The sequence below is a fragment of the Phoxinus phoxinus genome, assembly GCF_949152265.1.
Source record: "Phoxinus phoxinus genome assembly, chromosome: 24".
NCBI classification, from domain to species: Eukaryota; Metazoa; Chordata; class Actinopteri; order Cypriniformes; family Leuciscidae; genus Phoxinus; species Phoxinus phoxinus.
The window spans coordinates 11,014,218-11,032,335 of NC_136899.1; the positions used below are offsets into that span (position 1 = coordinate 11,014,218).

General features: G+C 40.6%; 2 protein-coding genes across 6 annotated transcripts; both read right to left on the minus strand.

The window, feature by feature from the left end:
* Positions 1–2,225: 2,225 nt before the first annotated feature.
* On the minus strand, positions 2,226–11,668 carry usf3 (upstream transcription factor family member 3). Of its 3 annotated transcripts, none has more exons than XM_079601058.1 (7): positions 11,554–11,668; positions 10,773–10,857; positions 10,605–10,669; positions 10,254–10,285; positions 10,030–10,112; positions 9,820–9,916; positions 2,226–9,625 (listed from the first exon to the last, which is right to left on the minus strand). In XM_079601058.1, exons 3-7 carry the CDS (start codon positions 10,649–10,651, stop codon positions 2,814–2,816), a joined length of 7,071 nt encoding a protein of 2,356 aa, XP_079457184.1. In that variant the 5' UTR covers positions 10,652–10,669; positions 10,773–10,857; positions 11,554–11,668; the 3' UTR covers positions 2,226–2,813. The 3 variants fall into 3 exon arrangements, with proteins under 3 accessions (XP_079457184.1, XP_079457182.1, XP_079457183.1); XM_079601056.1 differs by having other exon boundaries at positions 2,226–9,628; XM_079601057.1 differs by having other exon boundaries at positions 2,226–9,628; positions 10,605–10,696.
* A 294-nt stretch (positions 11,669–11,962) lies between these two features.
* On the minus strand, positions 11,963–18,118 carry naa50 (N-alpha-acetyltransferase 50, NatE catalytic subunit). Of its 3 annotated transcripts, XM_079601186.1 has the most exons (6): positions 18,021–18,118; positions 17,688–17,893; positions 14,664–14,800; positions 13,962–14,081; positions 13,686–13,752; positions 11,963–13,497 (listed from the first exon to the last, which is right to left on the minus strand). In XM_079601186.1, the coding sequence occupies exons 2-6, from the start codon at positions 17,693–17,695 to the stop codon at positions 13,320–13,322; spliced, it is 510 nt and encodes a 169-aa protein (XP_079457312.1). In that variant the 5' UTR covers positions 17,696–17,893; positions 18,021–18,118; the 3' UTR covers positions 11,963–13,319. The 3 variants fall into 3 exon arrangements, with proteins under 3 accessions (XP_079457312.1, XP_079457311.1, XP_079457313.1); XM_079601185.1 differs by having other exon boundaries at positions 17,688–18,118; XM_079601187.1 differs by lacking the exon at positions 18,021–18,118 and having other exon boundaries at positions 14,664–14,797; positions 17,688–17,852.

Genomic DNA, 18,118 nt, shown 5'->3' on the forward strand with positions numbered 1-18,118 from the left:
GAATGAATGGGTCTCTCTGAGGAGCTCAGTGAATTCAAGCATGGTACTGTGATAGGTTGCCACCTGTGCAATAAGTCCATTTGTGAAATTTCCTTCCACAAGTAGTCCACGGTCAACTGTTAGTGGTGTTACAACAAAGTGGAAGCAATAGGGAACAACAGCAACTCATCTACAAAGTGGTAGGCCACGTAAAATCACAGAGAGGGGGTCAGCGCATGCTGAGGCACACAGTGCGCAGAAGTCGCCAACTTTCTGCAGAGTCGATAGCTACAGACTTCCAAACTTTGTGTGGCCTTTAGATTAAGATCAAGAACAGTGCGTAGAGAGCTTCATGGAATGGGTTTCCGGGCAGCTGCATCCAAGCCTTACATCACCAAGTGCAATGCGAAGTGTCGGATGCAGTGGTGTAAAGTTTGGTGGAGGGGGGGTTATGGTGTGGGGTTGTTTTTCAGGGGTTGGGATTGGCCCCTTAGTTCCAGTGAAAGGAACTCACATTTTGGACAATTTCATGCTTTTAACTTTGTGGGAACAGTTTGGGGATGGCCCTTTCCTTTTTCAACATGACTGCGCATCAGTGCACAAAGCAAGGTCCATAAAGACATGGGTGAGCGAGTTTGGTGTGGAGGAACTTGACTGGCCTGTACAGAGTCCTGGCCTCAACCCGATGGAACACCTTTGGGATGAATTAGAGCGGAGACTGCGAGCGAGGCCTTCTCATCCAACATCAGTGCCTGACCTAGGCTAACTCCATATTAAACCCTACGGATTAAGAATAGGATGTCATTAAAGTTCATGTGCACGTAAAGGCAGACGTCCCAAAACTTTTGGCAATTTAGTGTATGTGTATATGTACTCCTTATATGCATACATATTTTATGCACAGTATGTTGTATCCACGAACATTTAATAGCTTTATGGCATGTAGATGCTACTGTGAGGTTTTAACACTCAGATACACACAACAAATAAACAGTTTTAGAACTTTTTGATTGTAACTTGTTCCAGATGCGTCCTCAGTTGTAAGTTTTGGGGTTTTTGAATGGAGATACAGTGTGATACAGCTTTGTACATATGTTACTAAGATTTATCTATTTTCATCATTAACAAAAACGTTAACAAATATATGCAAAGTATAAGCTTTCTGTGTGTAGTAATATTGACTATGAAAAAGAGACCATATTGTAGTTTTTTTTTTTCTTCAGTAGCCTGGATGCGAGACATTCTTAAAATAAACACGCCTACCTGGATTATGCTGATTTTTATATTCTAAACTGGTTTGATGTAGTCTGCTTGTATAGTTGTACTTTTACTTTTGGAGACCTGCAGTTCTCCTGCATCAGTATTAGCTTCTTCCCACTGTTATAAACATGAAACATGAAGGAAACTATCAATCTCTAACATATTCTAGAAGTGTAGCTGCATGGTTACATGGATTGAGCACTATTGCCTGTAAATAAAGCTAAAGAAATCATATTTCCTGTTGTCGTTTTTTATGTTTGTGCGTCTAATAGCATATTTGAAGGCATATTGAGCATGGTTGGTGTAAAATAGATGAATATTTTTCTATGGTTATAATTCTAATGTAATGTGATGCCAAATTGCATATTTTAGTCAGGCGCAACGAACATTAATCATAACATATGTAGATCAACATATACATAACCCAAACACAAATATTTATCCATGTCTATTGTCTATCTAGGGCACCAACATGGTCTGTAAATTAAATAACAAATTTTTAAAATTGTTTGAGATAAAGTGTAAATTCTTTCCTAAATATCAAAAGCTAGAAATGAAAAATGTACAGTGTTCCCCCAAAACTTTTGGACACATTAAGTCACAATTAAAAATTAGATTTAAAAAAATGTAGGTAATCAGCTGGTTTCAAGGTCGTGCTCCCTTCAAATTCACAGGAGTAGAATTACTAGAAAAATAACCACTGGTGTATTTCATCGTATTAACTAAATGCATAAAGTAAGTATCCAGTGCCTTTTTGGAGCCACAGAACAGAATACTGTGCAGAAAACTATTTTGTTTTGGGAACAGAACTTAGCATTTAAAAGCAATAGTTTAAGTGACACAAAGGAATATTTATTTGAGCCTAAAATCAAAGGTATGACAAAATCTTTGAAAGACACTGACATCTGGTGGATTTACCATGCTAAAACAAGACAAGACACTGACAAAAGTCAGTCAGACACAAAAAAACAACAACATTTCAACTTCTTAGATTAGATAGAAACTTTAATAGCTTTTCATTTTTACAAATATCTACAGACCACACATCCATTTTCATAAATAAGCAAAAATTCTTCTGGAATGATATTCTGCAGGAGAAGAATTTAAGAAGGAAAATATTTATAAACATTTGAAAAACAACCGATACTTTACAAAACAGATCAGATATTTCTACTGTAGCATTAAATGCAAAATTATAAACTTTTTTGCTGTAACATTTTATTATTGTTGCTACAGTGTAAAAACTTAGAGACACATTATGAATTTTTCTATTAAACAATGGGAGCTGTTCTTAAGAAAAATAAAGACAAGTTATACATCATGTAGAACCATGACAGACCAAACTATCAGCAAAAAACCCAAGCAAATGAAACCTACTAAAGGCTAACAGAGATAATGCAATATTTTACTTTCCTCAGAGAGTGATCCTGACTTGGGACCTGAGAACATTCCACGCTTTATTTTTCTTTGAGGAATTAAAGCCTTTACACCATGGCCATCCACTACAAAATCTATGGCAAGGTGAGGGCAATACAATTCTCAGAAATACTAAAGTGTTTATAATTTTTGTTATCTTACACAGCAGAGGTCCCATCATGTCCCAGGATATGACTGATGTTGTGGGCTGGGCGATTAGATTGTTTATTTGAGTCCGAGGAAGTAGTGTTGGCAAGAGACAATAAAGGTGACATTGGCATAGAGGAGCCATCCGGAGGCATTGCTGTGGCAATTTCAGGGAACAAAGAGGTCAGGTTGAAGTTGGATAAATGAGGTGTGATGCCTGAAGAGTTTGTAATTGGCATTGGCATATCTGTGAGAAGCGGGAAGCTGGCCTGTGCAAAGCCCACAGGTCGAGGGGGAGAAAGAATAGAACCAAAGCGATTGTTCAGGGGTGCACTGCCGCTCTTGTCAGTGCTTGGACTTGTAAACATCTGGTTAGGGAAATACTGTAAAGGAATATCACTTGGAAGGCTAGGATGAGCTGCAGGGGAATATGAGGGGTAAAATGAAGGAAGAGTGTTCTGAGGTTCCACAGGAAGGAGGGCTGGGGTACGAGAGGCACTGGGCTGTGTGACCGGTGGGATGAATGATGCATTGGCATTAATGGGAGGTGGTGGGTTCATTCCTCCTTCAGCAATGAAAGGAAAGCCAAAGTTCTGGGTGAGATCAGACACAGAACAGCGATCAGACACCAAACTGTTGTCACTGCTGACCTGTGCACTATCTGCCATGAAGCGCACGATGCTACTTCTTCTAGCTTCACTTCCTGTTTGTGTCCGACCAGAGCTTTCTGGTTCAAAGGGATTTCCAGGTCTCAAGTTGCCTGAACGGGGTCGATCTCCTGGACGAATCTTTGTGCTTTGTGGATCTGGTCCAATATGATGGGGGCGTTGACTAACAGAGAGTGACCTGGTTGAGCCTTGAGTGCGTCCTGTGTCTGAACTGCTGTGTGGTGTTGGGGGATGGGGTGGACCTGTTCTCAAAGGTGGACCATGCAAATTTGCACTGATCTGAGAAATATGGCCTTTGTTGTTGTCCCCTAGACGTAAGGGAGCAGCTTTCTGTGCAGGGTGCAAATTAGGACTAGAAGATTTAGCCTGAAGTTCTCCAGCAGAGGTCCCGGGAACACAGTTGTATTCTATAATCCCTGGGGTACAGGCCTGGGCTGCCCTTTGGTGCACATTTTGTTCAGGAATATGAGGTGCCAAAAGACTTTGCATAAAGCTCTGGTGACATCCCTCTTGTTCTCTTGTCAGTCCTGCTCCAATGTGCATGCCTTGAGCAACAGGATGTGGACCTGAATATGTCCCACGTGAACGTACATCCCCTGTAGGCCCTGTACCCATTCTGAATCCTGTTTGCTGCTGAGGACCTCTTTGGATTTGAGGTACAGACTTACTGGACATATCACCACTTCGAGACACTTGCACTTCAAAGTTACTTAGCTGATGCCCACTAACCAAAGCCTTGAAAGGTCCACAATCTGGTATTCTTTGGGTGTCCGTAGTATTAGCATGATCAGGAGGTAGCCTGCTCTGAGAATTATGAGCAATGTTACCTTTACTACGTGACGAGTCTACATAGCCTCGTAATTCTGACTGGTCCTGTGCATTGTTTCGAGGTGTTTGCAGGTGCACACCCATACGTTGTTCACCGGTAGCAGGAGTCTTCCCTATCAGAGCCTCTGCTGAGTAACTAGAGAGACGGTGGCGCTCCTGACGTGATGAATTGCTAGCCTGAGAGGTCAACTGCTGCTCCATTGAACGAGACCCCATTAGCCTTTGCATAGCCCCATGATCCTGTCCAGGTTGACGCTCCGGCTGACCCAAATGATTGTTTTGATGTGCCCTCTGACCTGCCTGTTGAGCCTCACAGTTTTTGTCCTGTCTAGCCCCAAAGTGCTGCTGCTGAATCTGCTGCTGAAGATGCTGATGACGTGAATGTGAATTCTGTGGTGGCATCTGCTGCTGCTGTTGGTGTGATTGTTGCTGCTGTGATTGTTGCTGCTGTTGAATCTGTTGTGCCTTTTGCTGCTGTTGCTGTGATTGCTGCTGTTGATGGTGCTGCTGTTGTTGATGCTGCTGGGATTGTTGTGGATGCTGCTGTTGCTGTTGGTGTTGCTGAGGAGGCTGTTGTTGCTGATGCTGTACGCCACTCTTTTCCAAATGATGTTGCTTCTGCAAACCAATATTTGGTCCTGTCTGCCCACCACGTACCACTCCTCTCTTTTTTTGCACATGCTGGTCTTGCAGCAGGTTCCTCTGATGAATGCCATGGATCTGAGATTCTGTTTGTGTTAGGTGATGCTGAAGCTGGTAAAGGTGTCTTTGTTCATGCTGTTGTTGATGTTTGAGGTAGGGGTTTCCACCCAAGTTCTGTCCAGACTGTGGAGCATTATGTTGTATGTGTCCTTGCTGCAGGTGCACCACACTTGGCTGAGTTTGTTCATGTGTTGCCACCTGAATAGAACAGTGTCCTTCTGTAGGGCGGAGAACAGTGCTCATGAATGTATTACCAGAAAACAGAGCCCCAACACCATCAGAGTGATTCCTTGGCATAACTGCAGAAGTACTTGAGGGCATCTGATTAATCATCATTTGCACGTGATCTGTAGTCTTGATGTCTACTCTTGCAACATTCCCTGCAGGGCACGGTTTTGAACGCTTATTTGGAAGAACAAGGTCATCTCGGGCAGACCTTTTTGACATTTCCTTCTGATGACGTTCAACCATTCCAACACCAATTTGGGTTCGCATCAGAGCATTCTTTAAAGGTGCATATTCATTAGACTGAGCAGGGCCAGAACAGGTTTGGGGAACTTGTGAGGAAGACTGAGACACCATAACAGCAGCAACTCCTGACGAGGGAGCAGAGACCTGCTGTGCAAGATTGGGCGATCCTGGATAAGGTTGGTTGGAGCTTGATCCGATGAGGTTATTAACATTAAGGCTAGTGACAGAACTAGGCTGAGACTGTGAGTAAACTATGCTCTGAGGAAGTCTGATGCCAGCAGTGCTACTGGCTAAAGGCTCACCTGGAGGAACTCGAGTAGAGACCTGAGATGAAGGTTTTGACATGGGTAAATCAGCCTGCTTTGTCAGTTTTACCAGCTGGTCAGTCACAATCTCCTTGTTAGAAGGAGTTGGCTGCATTTTTGGAAGGTCCCACCCTGTAGCAGCAGTACTTGTTGGGTTGTCAACACTGCATCCAGCAGCCCTCTTGCCTGGACTGTCCTGTTCAAATATGGCTCTTGCAGCCATTGCTAATAATTCTGCCTGCTCAGAAGTGAAGGTGTATGCACCAAATGTACTTGAGGCACTGATGTTGTGGCCTGCTGGAAGCAATGATGCAACAGAAAACCCTCTCCCGCCTGAACCTCCTACCAGAGGTGAATCAGTCTGTCTATTAGTTCCCAGTGGAGGCTCAAACGAATCATTTTCCAATGTACATACTTGTGGATGAACTTTCTGAGCAAAAGCACCTTCTTCTGACACCGCCTTTTCTGTGGTGCCATCAGACTGTCCATCCTTGACAGGTTGTGTGTTCATATTTGATTCAGGCATCTTGAAGTCTGTACAGTTCCCTTGGTTATTGGTTGCCATTGACAAATTCATTGAGGATGGACGTTTTAGGGACTTGAAAGGGTCTGAAATCCTGGAAGTTTCTGGAAGCTGAACAGGTTGAGTGGACATAGAGGTGTTTGAGCCTGGAGTTGACGTTGAGGGTACACTAAATGATGCCTGAATTTGAGGAGAGTCGGTCAACTCTTCTCTTCTAGCAAACTTATCTTGTGTTTGTGAAATGGCCTGACTTGGCATGATGGAAACTGTTGGCCCACTCTCTACCGAATTAGTACTGATGCCCAATGGTTGACTTAGTGTGGATATATGACTTGGTACTGGGTGCAAATTAACAGATTTAACTTTTGAATTGTTTTGGATAGAGGTTACAGTGGTCAGCAGAGTGGAACTCTCTGTAAAACTGGGTCTTGATTCTGTTAATCTGCCTTCGTTACTTGTGCAAACATTACTGCTATTCGCCTTGTTCTGATCAGTAGTTTCACTACAAAATGTTGCACTGCACGAAGTGTTAACATGAACTTTTGATGGTGCAACTGACATAGTTACAACAGTATCCACAGAGCTACACTGTGATAAGAGATCAGCACTAACAGCTGAACAGTCAAGCTGGGGACCAATATCTGGAGTAAAGATTTCTTTAGTCAACCTGCCACAATTTGTAGAAACGACCACGTTACCCTGAGTGGAACTTACTGAACATACACTGCTAACTGTTACATTGTTATGCATGCTGACCTCATCCATAGATTTAGCTTTAGTCTTTAAAATTTCTACACCAGCAACTGGGGACTTGACAATGGATCCCTTCACTGAAGCCGTGACAGAACTGTCTGCTGATTTGTCACTGGAGGAACTGATACTAATGATTGCTGGGCTACTGCATGTGGAAATAACACTATTAGAGGCAGGTGTACTCTGCATATTAATATCATGACTAACTGTATCTTTATTTGAAGAATTTACAGAATTAACACCTGTTGTTGCAGCGGATAACTCAGAACAAGTATCATCTGCAACAAAATCATTACTCTTGAGAGCAATTCTACGCAAACTTCGCCCAGGTTTAGGTTCCTTTCGTTTAACCAGTCTGGTTCTCCTGACTAAATTTTGTCTGGTTTGATTTCCAGAGGTCCCACAAGCTTTCTTTGGCAGAATCTTTACTGAACTGCCAGCAGCAGTTGATGGTACAGGAACAGAGGAAGAAAGAAACGTTTCAGTAGGAGTGCTGACTTCTGAAGCACAGGTTGGAAGAGGTTGCACAGTACTGAGTGAAGGTGGAGTAATGGTGTATATCTGCACATTGCTTTGACTTGAGACCTTTGAAATGCTCTGACTAAGACTAGTTAGAGCACCTAAACAATTCATAGCAACATTGGCCGTGGGTTCCTCACAAGTGGGCTGAAGGATTTGAGTTACACTTTGTCCAGACTGAGAGTCTCCCTTATCTGGTGAATTTGCAGGCTGCAAAACATAAACTTGTCCATTCACAGTGATAGTCTGAGGTGCTTGTGCTTGCAATTGGGTTGAGGGACGTGGAAGAATATGTACCAACTGCTTTGTCCCAGCGGGCTGCATGTTAGCTGTACAGGTAGGGTTCAAAGTGGTTGTTTGACTGGATAAACTCGGGGTTGCAGCTGACACAATGGCAGTGTGATGACTCTGTGGTGCAGGAGTCATAGTAGGTGTCTGAATTATGACAATGTGCTGGCAGGGTGTCTGACTAGTGACGTCTTCTCTGAGAACTTGTGGTGCTGAACATGAGCTTCCCTGTTGCAGAATAACAACATGCGAGTTACTTGGAGGAGAGGAGGTCACGGCAACTGGCGTTTCATCAGAATTCACCTGCAATAACTGCATCGTCTGTAACACTGGCAGTGTGGCAGCTTGTGGTTGAGGCACAAGGGCAGGCTGAGTTGGTGGATTTATGATTGGCTGAGCTTGAGGCACCACACTGAGATGCAGTTGAGGCACGACGGCAGACTGGGCTTGGGGCACCACTGTCGGTTGAGAATGAGGCTGGCATGGCAGAGCAGGCTGAACAGGAGTTTTAGATTGCCGGTTGGGGTTGCAGGTGGTCATTAGAGCAGAGCTGAGTTGAGGTTTTGGTAATAATGCAGGTTGCACTCGAACAGATGATTGTGAATGGGTCAACTGTGCTGTCTGTGTTTCAACAGATGGCTGATGGACCACTATAGCTTGGGATACAATGCTAGGCACAGAAAAAATTGATGACTGTTGTGCTATGGCTGTCTGAGGGCACGGCACAACCGCTGAATATATCTGAGGAGGTCTTGGCCCAGATGGCTGAACAGGAATGCAAGTTGAAGTTGGGGCTTGCAGTTGAACAGGAGCCTGTGGTTGCAACTGGATAGAAGTGGGCTCTTCAAGGTGTTTTGTCCCCACTGAACATACAGAAAGTTGCTGAGGGTTATGTGAAATACTGGCACCATCTGTGATGAGTGCCTGGGAGACAGGTTGCACTGTATTTCCTGCAAGTTGTAGTGTTGTCCATGTAGTCTGTGTGCTACTAGTTGGACTGGTTCTAAGAAGAGTAGAGCTTGCTGGTAATATAGTGCTAACAGATTGGATTTCAGAATTATGTGAGAGCATGGTGGGAGCTGCAGCAACAGGAACCACTGAGTTACTGATCACAACTTGAGGCAGAGAAGATAGGTTAAGCATATGCTGAAGTCTGAGAGGCGTGGCCGGACAGGTAGCAGAAGTGAGACTGGGGGTTGGGTTATCTGGTTGAAGTTGTGGAGGGAGTGGGGTGCTGACAGCAGGCTGGGGACATAAACCTTGAACAGTAATATAATTCATAGGAGGGTTTAATGGAGTAGTAGGTGCCAGAGGAGAATATTGTTCCACAACTGTAAGACATGACTTGGATACAGCAGGAATAATAGTTGCTACAGGTATGTGGGAAGTTGCAGAAGTGACTACAACTTTGTTGACTGGTGCTCCATTCATAATACCAACAGTCTGGCCCGTGCCTAATGTAATATCACATGATGGTTGGACTGTTACAGCATTTGCTGGTTGTTTATCGAGATGAGAAACTGGATTTTGTGGAATGGAGATTTTGCTTGTTGGACAGGAGTTGTTGCCATTGGAGTATACGATTATTCCCTTTGACATTAAGTGCGTCGGAGTGACTTTGGCTACTTTTGCACAGCGCTGCTTCCCTTTCCAGTGTATAGTGGGGTCATCAAGGAAATTGATGCCATTAGCTTTGAGGAGCTCAATATAATGAGCGCTTTCCTTGCGTAGGTCCTCCACCTGGTGCCGTAAGCGCTTTATCTCCTCTGCTGCAGAGACATATTTAAAATAGATATCAAAATGAATGACTGCACAAAAGCCTACAAAGAATGCATTGGCAGGAAATGTATTCAACACTTATCTTAATAAAACCATGTCTCATAAGGAATAAGTAAAATGTTAATTCATCATCTGTAAATTCACACAAGTTATACAATTAAATTTTGTGATGATGGCTCACCTTGGACTTTGTCTCCTCCATTAAGCAGCATTTCATCACTTTGTCGCTTTAGATCAGAGATGTAACGAAAAGCCTCTCCCAGAATCATATTTTTACTCTATAAGGAAAATAAAAATATTACAGACTGAGAACTCCGTAAGAACAATAATAAAAGCGTTTACACAGCTTTTAAAATTGTGCTTAGTTTATACTTTTATTATATGCGTTTACCTGTTTCAAGGCCTGAGAGCAAGGCAAAAGCTCTCCAATCCGATTTATACCAGCATTGATTTTCTCTTTACGATGTCTTTCCACTGATGTATAAGGGAAACAAGGAATAGCATACAACATTTTTATTTAATTTTACAATGTAAAATATTTATCACATATTAAAAACAAAGATCGAAAACAGTTACTCACACTCATACTTTGTTTTTACAATAAAACTTTCTCACCTGCATTATGAATCTCCTTGTTTTTCTTCCGCCTAATATTTCACAGAAAATTAATAAATGGAATATACAACTTGAACTCAAGTGAATAAGAAATAACAGTCCACATTAGTACACTTCTACCTAGCTAATAATAATAAAAACACTATTACACAATTTATTAATTAGCAAATATATACACATAATTAAATCAAAGTATTTTAAACATAAAATAGAACCTTATGGTAAAGTGTCACCTATAAAACAAACATAGCCCTAAAATTATACATTTAATGAAAGAACACTTGGGTTCAATCAGAACTACTTTGACATTCAATATAGCCTAATACTCTTTAAACAGGAATTGATCAGTACCGTGGCGGTTTTGGGTTATTTGTTTGATTCTGTACTATCTCCGGCATCCTGGCACACTGTACAGCCTGTTAATACCAAAAAACAAACAAAATCTTATTTGAAAATAATGCAACTCATAGTATAATATGTAAGGGGATATGCTGTGGTTGGAGGTAAATGCAATATTACCTTTCAGCACTAAGCATGCAGCTATGTGTGTGTGAGCTCAATGTTGAAGTCGATAGATCCAGGCACCTCTATGCTCCATAAAAAACTGTAGTAAAGAAGAGGGTAAATAATTGATCGTAATACTAAATTATGACATATGACATAGCTTTACATCAAACACTATTACAGGATTGTGAGGCATTGTAAATGAACTTCTTGTTCTCTATATTATGTACAGTTTCACTGACCGCTTTGACATATGTAGAAAGGCTATACGCATTTACATGAAATGGACATTGTATTTACTTGCAAGTCATCAAAGCAGTGAGGAATCTGACTAAGGTCAGAGGTTAGCAATACAGACATAAACTACAGATTGCAGCCAACTAAGCTTGTTTATTAAATCTACATTTTAATACACGTATATATAGTACAAGAAAGACAGTTTGACTCGCCTGTCACCACGAGCATGTGAAGCTCTTTAACACTTGGCTAACAGACTTAACGTTAGCTTATTAGCTTTGAAACCTAAACAATCTGCATTGAGCTCAAAGCCTGAATAGATTGAATAAATAAAACACAGACTGATGAAAATATAGCTGACTGTATCTTTACACACATTACGGTGCAACTCTTTTAAGTGTCTCCTTCTGCATGCCCGTAAGGTAAGATAGCTTGAGTGGTTAACTGGCATTGAGCTAACACGACAGCTAACACATAACCATGGTTTTCGATTACTACCTGCATCACTAATATGTTTAACACAACATGCCAGCAGTTCTATCACCTGTCAAGGACCTACCGATTGCTTGTCCATTCTTTGAGCTGACGATATCCTCGTCAAAACTTTGTTGATCCTGACCAAATTACTCCATCTCTGACCTAGCATAAAACTGCCAGTCACAAAACAGTGAGGCGGGATTTCCGTTTTGTCCAATCACAGTAAAGACGAATGAGATTGCATCCAATCAGATCACGAGTCCGTGCTGAAGGGGCGTTATTGTTGATGAGGTCATCAGAAAAAGCACACAACGCAGGAGATGTGAATGTTTGTTATTGTCCCCCAGTATAGTGGACTTTGTAACCTTGTAAAATAAAATAAAGCTTTTCAAATATTCTAAAAGTAGAAAGTATGCTTGACTAGCATATTGCATACAGATTAGTATTAATGTTATGCCCAGTTGTCCACAAAAATAATGAAAAACGAAAAATAATGCAAATAGTATTTTTTTTTATTTAGAGGTTTAAAAGTCATACAATATAGAGCTCCAGAAAAAAGATAAAATTTTCCAAAGAGAGGAGGAACAAAAAACATGCTTTTACTACAATGGAGAGGGCATGTCTCCCTTGGCATGCACTGAGTCAAGGCTTTTCCTGGGATCTGGTTCTGTAAGTCCTATACAATAACTTGTAGAAATAACCTTTTACACTCCCACATTGTATATGGGAAATAGGTGGTGGTCAGTGAACATCACTGAAATGTAACTGTTGCATTGGGGGAGGATTTATTTATGCTGCGTTAACAAGTGAGAAGCTGGGATTTAAATTTAGAAACAGGCAGGTAATGGGGGAAATGAAACTTCTTTCAAATAAAACAACAACAACTACTACTAAACTCTAACTTAAGGTCCAGGTGGATTAAAAATTATTTGAGAACCACATCCACCATAAACAATGCAACCGTCAAGGCCCATAAAAAGCCATATCTTGCTATCTGAAGCTGTAACATCTCACAGGCAGCATTATTGTAAACCCCAGAAAAAGCCCAGACTCAATCCACAAATTAAAAAAAGAAAGCAAAAAGATGGGGATATTAAATAATGGGCTGAAAAACAAAACATTCACAAACAAGTGGAGTTTACTCCCCTTAACCTCCTCCATACTAAAACAGTACCACTCTCTTGTTCGAGGGGGCTCTACGCATCCATTTCCTCACTGGGTTAGCCTCAACACAGACTGAGGCGGCTGACATCACAAGGAGACATTGCATCACATGCAACCCTCCAACATTGCATATTGCCTGTATGGTGAAACAGGACGTCTCAGCTACCTGCAGATTCCCTTGCCGTGTGTCCGAGGGCTCAGATGGCGGGGTGATGAGTTCTGCGGATTCCAAGTGCCCCTAAGACGATTCAAACAATCCCTCCAAGGTTGCCAGCTGGGGCGTATCGAGTCATATTTTAAAAAGACTTTACCTCTTTTGTTCTATTGTTTTGTCCAAGCAAAGCGATGTCCCCTTACCTTAAACAAATCAAAAAAAAAAAAAAATGCAAACAGTATGCTTTGAAAACAACCTTCACCATGTCAGATCAATAAGAAGTCAGCAGCTTTTTGGAACACTTATGAATTTTGCTTGAAAACCTCCATGTAATTTCAACTCTAAATGATGAAACCAAAAAAAAAAAATTGAAGGGGGACTAAAGTTTTTGCACAATAAATGCAGCAAATACGTCATTGATTTTTTCTGTCTAAAATGTCCTCTGAAGAAAGTGGTGAGTGTGTCAACCCTGGGGCATCTGTTACAGTTCCATTTGGGGAAGAAACCAATGTGGTGTTGCGCTTCGACCCCTAGTTGGCTTTCTGCAGCTCTCCTGCTGGGGGCGCACATGGGCTGCGCAGGCTTTTCTGAAGAACGTGGGCATCTGCTGGCTCTATCCTCTTGTAATAGTTCTTTTTTGTCTCAATGATCTCAAAGCCAAATTTCTGGTAGAAGTCAATTGCAGACTCATTGCTGATCTGCACATGACTGTGAAGACATGAAAGAGAAACCGAAACCATGTGACTTTAGCATGTAGAAGACTCTTTACATATTCAGTGATTCATTTTGCAGCAGACTTTACATAGTTACTCAAGTATCAACATTAAACATTATATGAATGAGACAGAGATGGATGTTTCACAACAAATAAAGCACAAGACCGTTTTCAGACTCACAGGTAAATGTTGTCAAAAGTGCCATCCTTCTCACAAATGTTCAACACATGGTTCAGCATTTTTGTTCCTTCAAACAAACATGGCAAGATACATATCAGTAACTGGAAAATGTGCAAATAACAAAATTCAAACATCACTTCTTGTCAGGCATCGCTCAAAGACAATAATCTGATTATGCAACCATGCATTCAATCGCAGGGAATCTGACTCCTGAATGCCTTTTGAAATAAATGAGGACACACAAGCACCTAAAAACGGTCAGAAAACGAAGCTTACCTATGCCAAGTCTGCGGTAAGGTGCTAGACAACCCAGTGTCATGATGTAGAGTCGCTTCTGGTTCTGAGAGTGATCCACTCTACAGCACACGGCACCAACTGCGATGTCGTTGAAATACGCTGTAGAAGGTTCAAATGGTTAGCGGGAATCTATTTACAATACCATTGAAAAGTTTAAGCCAGTACGATTTTAGAAATGTGTATCATTTTAGTCAGCAAGGATACATTAAATTGATCAAAAGTGGCAGGAAAGAGATTTATAAATGTTACAAAAATCTTCTATTTTATATAAATGCTATTCTTTTGATTTGAACTTTATTCATCATAGAATCCTGATGTCACAGTTTCCACAAAATTATTAAGCTGCAAATGATTCTTGAGCACAAAATCAGCATATTAGAATGATTTCTGAAGGATCATGTGACACTGAAGGCTGAAGTATTATGCTGAAAATTCAGCTTTGACATCACAAGACTAAATTTCCTTTTAAAATATATTCAAATAGAAAAGAGTGATTTTAAATTGTAATAATATTTCACAATATTAACATATTTTGATTAAATAATTACAACCTTGGTGAACAGAATCTTTGTGAAACTTTTTCACACAAAAAAAAATCCTACAAACCATAAACTTTAGAACGGTAGTTTACATATAATGACAAAAGCATCATTAGGAAGTCACAGAAGCTTTGTTTCTTACCTAGCTTGGCGAGCTCTCCTACTTCAAGAACATCTTTGTAGAACTTGTCATTGTAGCTGACAGGAAAGATCACTTGGTTCAGACGCTTCAACTGTTTAATGTTGTGGGGTGTAACGTCCCCCAACTCGATCCGGCTACTAGAACAAAAGCAGAACGGTCAACTAGATGTACACAAAAAAACAACTAACTCCATCTCTACATGTCAGGAGAGCATCCAGTCTCTACAAATATCTGTATTATAGCTTTACTATTAGGAATGCAGAAAATAGTTGATATTGAAAGTACAATAATATTAAATTATATATATATATATACACACACACAGTAGCTATATGTATATAATTTTCCCTATTATTACAGAACATTTAGATTTTCTTTTCTGTCATGTAACGCTCACTTAAATTTAAAACACAAATATATATTTTTTTCCTAGTGTTAATCCTGCTTATTCGCAAGGTCTGCTTCATCGGAATTATCCGCGCACACACACACACACATTGGATTTAGCACAGATTTATGCTGGATGTCCTTCCTGATGCAACCCAGGCACACACACACGCTCCTATGGTCAATTTGGCATTTCCAATCCACATAACCTGCAAGTTTTTGGACTGTGTGGGGGAAACTGACCCGGCAGAAACCCACACTGACACCTGAAGAACATGCAAACTCCACACAGAAAGAACTCCTGGCTCAGTCGGGGTTCGAACCGGAGACCTTCTTAATGTGAGGCAACAGTGCTACCCACTGAGCCACCATGCTGCCAAAAAATGTAAAACCCCAATAAGTGTTAAATCTTCAACAGATCTCAAAAGATGAATATGCACTTTGCATACTTTATCATGTTGTGATGCTTAAAGCGACTGATTTGTTTTATTTAGACTTATTTTTTTATTTATTCCGAATATATATATATTTTTAAATAACAGTATAGAATAACTTCCTAAACAAGTGCTCAGTCCAAATTGCTTTCACATTCAAGCAAATCGCACCACAGTTCCAGTACAACCACGTGACAGCGGTCAGAGATTTGTCATGTAAACCGTGCCCCGATTCGAAATAAACTTCCAGTGTGAATGCATCTTTAGTATCAGTGTGCCTCTTTTTACTTTTTTATTTATTGGTGCCATCTAAACAGTGCACCCACCAAAAAAACGATTTATTAGCATGCATATTATCTGTTCATTAGTACTTTTAAAGTTCATATGAATGCCTTAATCTGACTGACGATATTCTACATCCCTTAATTCAACCCAATAGCTAAACTTAACTTACTAGAAACAATCAGTAATTAGGAGTTTGAGGCAAAAGTCATAGTTAAAGGAGTATTTCACTTAAATATGAAAATTCTGTCATCATTTACTCAACCTCAAGTTGTTTCAAACCTGTATGAATATCTTTCTTCTGCTGAACACAAAGGAAGATATTTTATGTCGGTAACCATACAGTTGATGTACCCCATTGACTTCCATAGTAGGAAAAAAATACTATGGAAGTCAATGGGGTACATCAACTGTATGGTTACCGACATTCTTCAAAACTTATTTTGTGCTCAACAGGTTTGAAACAACTTGAGGGTGAGTAAATGATGAGAATTTTCATTTTTAAGTGAACTATTACTTTAATAGTTAGTTAATTGTGAAAATTGGACCCTAAACTAAAGTCTGACCAAAAATGTATTGGGTTAAAGCATGATCACTGTAAAACAGCAGTGTATAAAGCAGGTATTTATAGGAAGACAGCATGCTGAAGCCCAGCACCAACACAACAGCTGCTGGTCACATGCTTACCACTGCCACTTGAACAACCAGTATGAGGTGACAGGAGAAAAACATGGATACTAAATATGTACCGGTAACCCATATTTAGTGTCCATGTTTTCTCCGGTCACCTCATACTGGTGGATGACCAGTACTACCACAAAACAAAACCTTGTGATTCCCAAACATCACATCAAAGTGCACTGGTTTCAAATAGCAAGCTTGAGTGAAGATAAAGTCTCCCATTTTGTCGTAAAGCAAGAATGACAGTTCATTCAAATACCATCAAACCACCTTCTAAACATGATCGGGGACTGTTATAGCTATGGTCAACTTTGTTACTTGAGGCTCCCTTAAAAATACATATTTTTGGACGTTTTTCTAATCAAACACACCTGATTCTCGGCTCCATAGCAGAGACCTGTAATGGGTGTGTCAGATATGTGTGCAAGTTACTATTGGAGGCCCTCCAAGAACATGGTTGGGTACCACTGTATTGAAGATGTGCATGTAAAAATTAATTGACAAAAAAATATATCACACTTAAAATGAAAAGTATTTTAAGAGAATTAGAAAGTCACTAATTTTCTTTATACATGATCAAAGCATCACTTCAGTGAAACTATCATGACGCAACATTATATATTTATTACAATAATTTCATCCACCAAACTTAAAGGAACAGCCTTCATTAAGTGTCTTAAAACCCTCTAAACGTGTTCTGTCATATTCAAAGAGGATATGCTATGTGGCTAAGCTCACTCCATCACGTGTGTCACATCTTTCAATTTTTACATAAAAATATTCACATATATGAAAGAAATCAACATGACAACAAGCTTTAATGTCAAACTAACGGCCTCGGGATCCACGAGAGCTTATTTCAGAGGAATACAAGCGTGGCTGGCTAACCAAGATAGCAACTTCAAGACTGACTCAACATTTTCGGATTTAGATTCGACACACGATCCAGTTTGGCACGGACTTAACTCGTGCCATTTGTACTGGCATTTTGATAAATCTGACGCTAGATTATATAAGGGATTTTTAAGGCGTTTTCGGAACACTGGTGAAAAAAGGTAAGGCAATGACTAAAGGCTGGGTGTGAAAATGCGGCGCAAATATTTCTCTTCTCCACATTAAGCGCGCAGAGAGCTAGCAGCTAGCATTAGACCAACTCCACTGCCCCCCTACTGGAAAAAAGAGAGAATAGAGGGGAAAACTTTACTTGAAATGAATAGACTCTTCTTAGCTGTTTACTCACCCTTTCATGTTGAAGAAAACACGTTTGTTGTGAGGGATACAGGGGCAGTTGGCGGTATTTGGCAGTCTAAAGGGGAATTTGGGCAGAGTTTGGGATGTGATCCCCTCCACATGTATGCTGCTAGCACACTAGCTAAGCAGTCCGCATTTGCCTCTGTGCTGTGGCCGAGGGTTGCCAGATCTTTGCGATTAAATCGCCGCAAACAACTTCAATCAGGATAAGGACCAAATAAAAAGATTTTATAGTTGTTTTGCAATAATTCTAATTTTCTATATCAGTTAATGTAATGTAGATAGATATGAGGACGCGTTTAATCCTTGGAAATTCACTTACGATCTCACATCAGTAACTAGTCAAAACAGAGGATTTGGCAACGCTAGTTCTGGGAGGCTGCTGCTGTCAACCTTCACCACTGACAACAAGCGACAGGA